A 9,689-nucleotide genomic window follows, 5' to 3' on the forward strand; every position below is an offset into this window, starting at 1 on the left:
GCGCTGATGACCTCGTCCACTTTTGGCTCATTGCAATATTTGTTATTTAGGACAGAATTTAAAAAAAAAATGTATTTCTCATTAAATCCAGTCATTGTTTGGTACAGTATGTTTGACTGTTATTTAATCCCAAACTCTCTCTCTCTTTTCTCTTTCTATTTTCCCTCCTATTTCCCTTCAACCACTGTCATTGGTCTGAAAACATACGCACGCACACACACATGCATCGGAAAACACCATTCTCATTTGACCCCCTCCAACCACCGCATCCAGAGTCCCAGCCTGGATGTTGACGAGAACGGTACATTGGACCTGAGTATGAGCAAGCGTCTATGCGGCGGCGGCGGCGGAGGCGGCGACTCTGTGCTCACCCCGCTAGAGCCCATGTCCCCCCAGAGGCAAGCTGCCCTTCTGGGCTCCCGCTGCTACGGCATGGGCGACGCTGCCGACTGTTGGGACCTGCCCGTAGACTACACCAAGATCAAACACATAGATGAGGACGAGAAAGAGGTAAAAGATGGAATACAAATATTTGAGTTTGGTGTGAAAGAATTAGGCAACCCTGATCCACATGGAATAGCGAAAATGAAGACTAATGACACGTACAGTAAATTCTAGCAGTGAGATTTGACTGGATTTAGACAGCACAGATTGATGATGCAGATGCTTCATATCAAACTGCATGTACGGATTCCACATGGCCAAACTAGCTCTTTGAATGGATCTCATATTTGGTACCGCTCAAAAAGTAATATCGGAAACATTTCCGAGACAGTCCGTACAAATCTACAAGCGGATTGACATGAGTAGTAAAAATGCATTGACGTGTCTCTTGTTTGTGTCATGTTCTCCACATCATGCTACATTTTTTTTTTCTTCACATTTTTGCTCTTCTCTGAGATGAATTATGCAAAGTAGCACCTTGGGAGGGAGGCGGAATAGCTCATCTCATCAAAGAACTGCTGGAAATCAATGCACCACTGCTGGGTGCATCTGTCGATGTGCACAGGCGCCCCCATGTGCAGTCTCTCTCTCTCTCTCTCTCTCTCCCTCTCCCTCCCTATATGCTTTTGTTTTCCATGCGTCTGAGTCTATGTTTGAGCTAGCCTACTTTTTTTTTTGCTACCTGCATGCGTCATGTCTTCCTTTAATTGGCGAGGCCTGCATGAGCCAGCCTCACCCACTCACAGTTTAGATATGCGCGAATCATTTGGGGCAATTTCTGCTTCTGTCTGTTCATAAGCCATACTGTACTTACACTGCGGGCATGGAACAGAGAAAAAAAAAAAAAAAGATAGGACAGGGAATTGTATCAACTGTCGTTGTGGCCTGGTTGCACAGTGCACACACTGCAGACAAAGCACGGCCCTTTTATGGGTGTAGGCAACGACACAGCAGTCCCATCTAGCGGCTGAATTATGCATTGCAAGAAGAAGCCTAGCCAACTCCCTCAATTGTTCTTAAGAATGGGAAAAAAATCAATACTGTATATCTGCAGTGAAACTCACAAAGAAGATCCTATTTTGATAGCAAGGTTAGGCTCAGCAGCCACATATATCAACATCCACATTGAGCTGGCGTCCATCCATTTTTCAAACGGCTTGTCATCAATTAAGTCACGGTTGAGATGGAGCAGCTGACTTTGGGCGAGAGGCAGCGGACTTATCGCCCATCAATTGCAAGGCACATCATGACCACTCACATCCAACAGAGCATTCAATTCAACAAACTTTTTGGAATAGCCAAATAAAATTTTGCTTGACATGATCTTTTGCTACTTTTGTGTCCAGCAGGATGACCTGGACCCCTTTCAAGATCTACTGGAGGACCGCTCCTACAGCACAGACGTAAACATGCCCAGTCCCAAGCCCAAGTATGCCCAGTGCAAGGAGAGTAAGAAGGACCTGCTAACGTAAGAGTCAGCCTACAATGACTTCTCCATTTTATGTAGGCACCTGGACACACCTGCATCCTCCATCAAAGATCCTCATTATTTGCAGAGCATTTCCATCCTGTTCTGTGTGTTTGCTATTTTATTTCAATCAGTATCATTTTATCTATTAGTCCCCCATTGAGTCAAAATATTTTTGTACAAAGTCATTAACTCAAGGGAATTACTAGCCTGTGTGAGCAATGAGGCTTGGTTGAATCTTTCCATCTTACGCAACATCTAAAATAGAAATATAATCTGAGGTGTGCCAACTAAGAAATGAATCCCAGACAGTGAAGCTAAACTGGAAACAATGAAAGCCAATCAGCCTCCTCCTTTCTGCAATTGTCACATTTTCCTCTCCTTCCCTTTGGCCTTATAAATCTGTCTATTTTTTCGGTGACAGATGTCCCACACCGGGGTGTGACGGAAGTGGTCACTTGACGAGCAATTTCGCCTCACATCGAAGGTGTGACTTCCTTTTCTCCTGGTGGTCTCCTACTATTTGTTGTTTTCAGCTTACCTCGATGATACTGTCAATGGACATCAGGCCAATTAACAGCCTCAAATAAGTCTAATATTGACATTGAGTTAAGAAGGAATATTACCAATAAACCCTCAACTAAAAAGATTTTTTTTACTTATTTTTTTGATCAAGTCGCTCGTTATTTTGAAAATATGCACACCAATCTACTATTTCACATGAGAAACATTCTGAGCAGGTGTTCAGACCCCAACAACACGTCCCCAACATATCATGAGTGTTTTGCATTCTCAACTATTTGTTCATGTGACTCCAATTGTTTTGTTGCTAATGTCAGGGTGTATTTCTCAGTCTCTCAGGTTGTCCACTGGCTGATAAAAGTATTCGGAGTATGCTGGCCAACAATGCGCAAGAGCTCAAGTAAGGCGTGAGATGACTTGTCTGATTTACACTTGTGTTTCTGAGTGCAAGGGTCAGTAGATGAAAAGTAATGATAGGACGTACATTAGCATTATTAAATGGAGCTCATTAAAACCTTTTTCGTGACTTTTTTTTCCAAAACTGTTTTAAATGGATTAACAAGCAAATTGTCTAATTCTGTCACGTGACAAGAAATGAAAATGGGTACAGTTATTTTTAATAGTGTGACGATGCTCGACCCTGAGCCCTTTTTGTGTTTTCTGCCCCAGGTGCCCGACACCAGGGTGCGATGGTTCGGGACATATCACTGGCAACTACGCCTCTCACAGAAGGTACACAACTTTTTTTTTTCCCCCAACTGACTATTCCAGTGTCATATTTGTACTTAAGTACCATTTGCAACATTTTACCTGCAGCCTCTCAGGGTGTCCACGGGCCAGGAAAAGTGGAATAAAGATCATCCACAGCAAAGAAAACAAAGAAGACCAAGAGCCAATCAGGTAGACACAACCCTTGAGAAATTGCTCCCATATACATTTGGAGATGGTTGGCATTCAGCAAAGGTGAGCTTTCTGCAGTGTTTGGTGTGCTCCTGCCTGCAGAAGCACCAGGAGAGAGGGGAGTGATGGGCAAGCAGGAAAAGATTGATTGGACGTTACCTAAATCCCTTGGTGCGCTTCTGCGGGCCTCGCTCCTGCAGCCAAATTGATTTCTCTTGTGGTGCAGAACAAAAACAACACACTTGGGCTATTCTCAAGCTAAATGTTTGTTGCTGGCTTTTGTACCATATGTTTGACTGCTAGAATGATTGGCTGACTTTTAGCTATGATATGTATATGGATGTCATAATCTCAAAAAGGTTTGCTCTGTAGAAAACAAACTCTGGTTGGAATAAGCAGTGCAATAAAAGTACATGCAAATGAGATGACAATTATCTATGCAAAGAAATCAGCTTCCATTGTTTTTGTAGTCTTTTATTTATGCATGTCAAACATCAGCTGCTTTGTGTGAGGCAATAAGCACAGTTTATAATTAGTCTCCGACTATCTTTGTACAAAAAGCTTCTCTGGATACAAATATTTCACATTGTAACAGACAGCTAGCTACCTTTCAAGATATTAAAGCACTTGTCTGAGTGTCGCATAAGAGTGTTAATCACCAAAATGCACATTAACGTCCTTGTTCAAAAGGGTATCCTTGCAGAATACAAATGAAAGTCTGAATGTTGTCTTGGGAGAGGCCCCCCGAGAAAAGAGAAAAGAAATCTAACAAAAGGATAAAAAAAAAAGTACCACCACTACATCAATTACCCTGTTAAAAAAAAAAGTCTGTATTCTTCCATTAAAAGGACATGTGTAAAGACTTCATCATAATTAAGAATGATTATGATTGAGCCTAGACATATGGTACTTACAGTAGATCAATGTATTTGAAAAAAAATGCAATCATTCTAAGGCAGTGATTCCCAACCATTGTGCAATACATTAATGAGAAATTCAAAAATGTTTGGCCCGCCAGGTGTCCTGTTCCTGGATGTGACGGTCAGGGTCATGTGACAGGAAAGTATGCATCCCACAGAAGTGCGTCAGGATGTCCCATCGCTGCCAAGAGACAAAAAGATGGCTACCTAAATGGCATCCAATTCACGTGGAAGTCTGGCAAGACGGAGGGAATGTCCTGTCCCACGCCGGGCTGCGACGGCTCGGGACACGTCAGCGGCAGTTTCCTCACACACCGAAGGTATACTATATTTTATTTTATTTTATTTTATTTTATTTTATTTTATTTTATTTTATTTTATTTACAAGCCAATAAAAACGGAGGCCCATTTTTTTGCATTTTAACTTTGGGTCAGCTTGCAATCTTTGTTGCAGAATATTTCATGAATAAAACATTTTCTCTGTCATTGCGTTCCCAGTTTGTCAGGCTGTCCGCGTGCCACCTCCGCTATGAGGAAAGCCCGGCTCTCTGGAGTGGACATGCTCACAATTAAGCAGCAGCGCAGCAACAATGGTACCGACAACTTCCATTCACAAAATATGTTGACTCGGCTTGCTTAAGAGCAGGTTATAAATATCGCCAGGTATCCCGCACATAAATCTAACATTGATTAACTACGCTACCTATCGTGCTGACACTTAACTTTAGCCTTTACAGAATTTTAGATGCTCGTAAATGATAAGAGAAGATCATAATCCAAAGTTGTCTGAGATTCTTTCTTCCCTTAATTGACTAAAATGATCCATGTCAAATATTTCATAGCAGCGAAGACGGTGTGTCATAATGTCCTTCGTAATTCATTGCCGCCGACTTTTAATGTGTCATTTTAATGATCCCTATCAAATATGAAGCCTGCTGTAATATTTTAAACCCTTGCGGGGCCGTGCGCTAACGTGCGACCGGCTCTTCTGCAGGCTTGGATCATGAAGAGGAGCTCAAACAACTGGATGAAGAGATCAAAGACATTAGTGACTCGAATTCACAAGTGGAAGCAGACATGATCAAACTCAGAACTCAGGTAACGCATTGAAGCGTTGGCTTTTTTTCTTTTTTTTTCCCCTCCCCTGACTGACTGGGATATGCAAGAAGTCATCTCGATAAGCCTTGTGGGCTTTTCCCTCCCCAGATCACCACTATGGAGTCCAACTTGAAGTCCATGGAAGAGGAAAACAAGGTGATTGAACAGCAAAATGACTCTCTGCTGCATGAGCTGGCCAACCTCAGCCAGTCACTGGTTAACAGTTTAGCTAATGCCCAGCTCCCCCATATGGTAAGGGCCACAAGGAGCAGCAAGCCAGACAGTTGCGCTTATTAGTGCTTGCAGAGAGGCTTGACTTGATTGTGTGAATGTTTACAATGATCTATTTGCATTTGTGTTGTTCATGTGTACACTGAAAGAAAGGCTGTTGAAGCGACATAAAAAAAAATCAAGTTTCACGAAATTGAACACTGTACACGATAAAATCAGATTATAACATGCATTTATACATTTCATGTTTATTTTCCTGCACGATTTCATTATTTTTATTTCAAATTAAATCTATATTAGTGCTACGATGTAATCTGAAAAGTAGAATTCCTCTATTGCAAGACACAGAACACAAGTTAAGACTTTTTTTTTTAATTATTTTTTATTTATTGAGGGAGATGGCTGAAAGCTCACAGCTTCAAAATGGGGTCATTTTGCAATTCAACTATGATGAGATGAATATTTACCCAACGTCCTCAAGTTAATTCCTTGCTTTGGTGTATTGACTCGGTGGCACGAGCTTTCAGCACTCACGTGCGACGGAATAGCATTCTGGAGTTTCTTTTCAGAGAAGGCACTCATTAAACATTCAACGCAGCTCCATGAGATGATCAGAAAGTCCACACACCCGCCACTGAGATGTTGTCTGTGCCTTCAGCGAGAGATAAACACTGTGACACCTTTTAAAAAAAGTCACTCAGCTACCAAAAGAAATGTTTAAAACTCATTCGGAAAGAAGTTACCATAGCTACACAAAAGTACTTAGATGCATCTTTATTTCTAATGCATTAACTGTTGAGGGAATGTGTTGACTTTTTGTTTTCATATAAAACCATGTAAGAGCCCGAATGTTTCTTATTCCCACAGAAACCGCTGGCACACAAAGAACCTCTTCTTCGGACTAATAGCTGCTTACAGCTCCACCAGCAAGTGAGTCTTTATGATTCAATATGACATTTACAATACATAAAATACATTTGTCGTGGGGTGAAACGTTTAAAGATTTAATTCTGTTGCTTGTGAGCACAATCAAGATATTTGCAGTTCTTCTAGTTGCCCTTTTGGTCACATGTCCTTGGAATAGTTAGACTTTCACAATGGGGGCCTTCATCCCAAACACCTTGGAGATAAACCAGAGTCCCTCGGAATGACGGAATAGGCCTCTCCTTGTGTGTTGGAATGTCACATCTGGAAAACTGCTGATAATCACTACATGATTCAGCAATTTTATCCTGAGTATAAAAGAAGAAATTTAGACAACTTGGATTTATATAGAGCATGGGTGTTAAACCCAAGGCCCGGGGGCCAGATAGCTTGCAATTTTTATTACTATTCTTTTTTTTTTTTTGCTAGTTTTTTTTTTTTTTGCTAGTTTTTACTCGTTTGTGATTTCAAAACTTCAGTCCACATTTATATTTGCATGTCAGGATGAATTTTTTTTCTAACAGTTGTGTTGTGTTTGGACCTCCAGGAGCCCATTGAACAAAACTTTGACGCCTATGTCACTTCCTTAACGGACATGTACACAACCCAAGACCAGTACCACAGTCCGGAAAACAAAGCCTTGTTGGACAACATCAAGCAGGCGGTCCAAGGGATCCAAGTGTAACCGTATACAAAAGGCAACCTCATGTTCACCCCCTGCAAGATGTGGGCCAGCTCTCTCAATCCTCAAGAGCGCTGAAGGCTCCATCTCTTTGGTGCAGAGCATTTACATATAATGTACAGTGTTAAATATTCGGAATACTTAAAAAAGAAAAAACACACAGAGATGTATCATGCTTAGCAAGGGACATAAGACAATTTTTTTTTTTTTTTGGAGGGGGGGTGTCTTGCTTCGAGGAAGAACACACAAGCATAAACAGCAAAATAGTTTTTGAGGACATTTTGTACGTTTTCATATGAGCTGACGGTGTCATGTCATGTTTCTAGCTGCTCACATATGCACATTTTAGTGTATACCATTGAACAGTAAGCTGATACTAACGGAACCATGAGTTCTTTTTATTGCTTGACCACAGAGCATTTTAGACGACAAAATAAAAGCTGAGCTGGACACTGATCGAAAAGGACAACAAAACACATGAAGATAAAAACATTTGTTTTGCCTCAACGGGTGGTTTTAGAATTTTCTTTTTTTTTTTTTAAGTCTTGCTTGTGGAGTGTTGAAGGGCAAGAGCTGGCTTGCAAATTACTTTATTTTTGACAATGCTTGACAAATGTTGTGTTTTCTTTTTCTAAAAAAAAAAGAATACGTGTAGCTGAATTGGGGGGGGTTCGTAATTGGTGCTGTACATGAGCCTGGATGGAGAAAACTGACCGGACGTATGTATGAATGTATGTATGAGCAGTTATATTGTAAACATCATTACACGGAAACCCGATGGTGGAAATCCCGTTATTTAGGAGACCAAATTAATTCCTAGGGGAACACAATTGTGCAGCGCATGTGCGATCACATGCATCTCATTATATAATCTCAATTCCAACTATAGAGACAAAGCTAGAGCTATCATTCATATCCTCCTATCGATCCAAATTTTGTTGCTAGAATCAAATAATACTTCAGCAATACAAAACGTAAATCATTTGTGTATCGTAGTGATGAGATACAATCTACAAAGGGACAAAATATAGGCTATATGCAATTTCTTGTTTATAAACCAAGTGGGTCAACACTAATCTTTTTCATATATCTATGTAAAATAGTGATTTTTTTATATACAAATCTTTTAATACAAAAAGTTTTTTAAAATAACAAAGGAGGAATCGGATTGTTGCGTTCTCCAAGTGAAACGTTTGTTCCACTGTTTTCTGTCATATTTTGCACAGGGACACCTTCGTTTCCATGTTCTGATGTTCCTACAGAACTAAAAGCAGTACCCGAGAGACAAAAAGGAGGCTTTTGTAAAGAGTATTTATAGACAGCAGGACTTACAGGGTCACTGTCCCCACGTATGTGCCAGTAGACTATTTGCACTTGTCCTTGAAGATATTATCCTTAGATATGGCGACGTGCAATTTTCCAGGTGACCTCTTTGGCACACGATTGGAGCAACTAACAGCTTGGAGCCACTGTGTGGAATAAGTACCACGGAGAGAAGAAAAAAAAAAAGGAAGAACAGGGAAGAGGATGACTATAACCATAGCAGCTGTACTGTAGGCTATTGTAAAAACATGTTCATTTTTGCTATGTTTTAGGAAGATGACCACGTTATCCCCCAGCAGCACTTTATATCTAATCACTGTACAAAGGAATTAAGTAATCAATCAATTTTAAGGTTTAAAAAAAAAAAAAAAAAGAAGAAAAAAAAGCAGAAGATAACAAAGGCCCGGTGGAACGAGACCTTTCCATTCTGTCGTTCAAGCTCGAAGCCGTCATCAAAATTTGCCTTGTCCGGAGCGAATGGAGCTGATTGTCATCAAATGAACTTTGCCCTTCCACTTCCAAGACTCTCTCCTGCACATCATCCATGACTGCATTGGCCTTTTTCCACGGCATTGTGTCTGCAGCTTTTTTGACGATATAGTGATGCTTCAGTAGAGTAATTGTTAGTTCAACTTTTTGGGATGAATTCTCATTATCAGTCCAAATGGAACAAGGGATTATTAAAGCACAAACGACTCATCAATAACAAATCTGAAGAGTTATCTGTGACTATCTAAGGAATACACAAAAGTTGCAACATGTTTAGAATGATGACTTTTCATTAAAAAGAATAATAATTGAAAGGAAAAAAAAAAAGATTGTGAGATCATCAGATTTTGTTACTTTATTTGCAGCATTAAATTTTGAGATGGGTTTCAGTGACCATGAACAAAGACTGGATTTTGTATAAACTATTGTGCTCTCTGTGGAACTGAAGTTTGATTTATTTTTGTACGACACAGCATGGATTTGTTGACATTTTAATTTTGCTATAAATGTGTGAGATCACAAGTTGCTGTGATATTTCATTTATAAATTGTGAACTTTGTACAATTTTTGTCATGCTGGATGTGGACACATCTTACTCGAATAAAGAAAATGTGTTGCCAGAGGCCTGTAAATTGCCTCATGTTCTTTTTGGTTTGCTTTTCCTTCAAATCTAATTTGAAGAATACTG

The 9,689-nt window shown here is 40.2% G+C and overlaps 1 protein-coding gene across 15 annotated transcripts in view; it reads left to right on the forward strand.

Moving 5' to 3' along the window:
• myt1lb (myelin transcription factor 1-like, b) overlaps window positions 1-9,633 on the forward strand; it is a 64,980-nt gene extending 55,347 nt beyond the window's left edge. For 3 of the 15 annotated variants that reach the window (XM_049740513.2, XM_049740512.2, XM_049740516.2), the window contains exons 12-22: window positions 274-510; window positions 1,791-1,912; window positions 2,337-2,399; window positions 2,766-2,834; window positions 3,104-3,334; window positions 4,353-4,574; window positions 4,753-4,847; window positions 5,249-5,352; window positions 5,461-5,604; window positions 6,451-6,513; window positions 7,055-9,633. In XM_049740513.2, coding sequence (XP_049596470.1) covers window positions 274-510; window positions 1,791-1,912; window positions 2,337-2,399; window positions 2,766-2,834; window positions 3,104-3,334; window positions 4,353-4,574; window positions 4,753-4,847; window positions 5,249-5,352; window positions 5,461-5,604; window positions 6,451-6,513; window positions 7,055-7,192 — 1,488 coding nt within the window. In that variant the 3' untranslated portion in view covers window positions 7,193-9,633. The remainder of the gene's footprint in view (window positions 1-273; window positions 511-1,790; window positions 1,913-2,336; window positions 2,400-2,765; window positions 2,835-3,103; window positions 3,335-4,352; window positions 4,575-4,752; window positions 4,848-5,248; window positions 5,353-5,460; window positions 5,605-6,450; window positions 6,514-7,054) is intronic. The other 12 variants (XM_049740518.2, XM_049740522.2, XM_049740514.2 and 9 more) reach the window with 12 other exon arrangements.
• The last annotated feature ends 56 nt before the right edge of the window (window positions 9,634-9,689 follow it).

This window comes from Syngnathus scovelli, chromosome 14 (genome assembly GCF_024217435.2).
Source record: "Syngnathus scovelli strain Florida chromosome 14, RoL_Ssco_1.2, whole genome shotgun sequence".
Taxonomy (NCBI): Eukaryota; Metazoa; Chordata; class Actinopteri; order Syngnathiformes; family Syngnathidae; genus Syngnathus; species Syngnathus scovelli.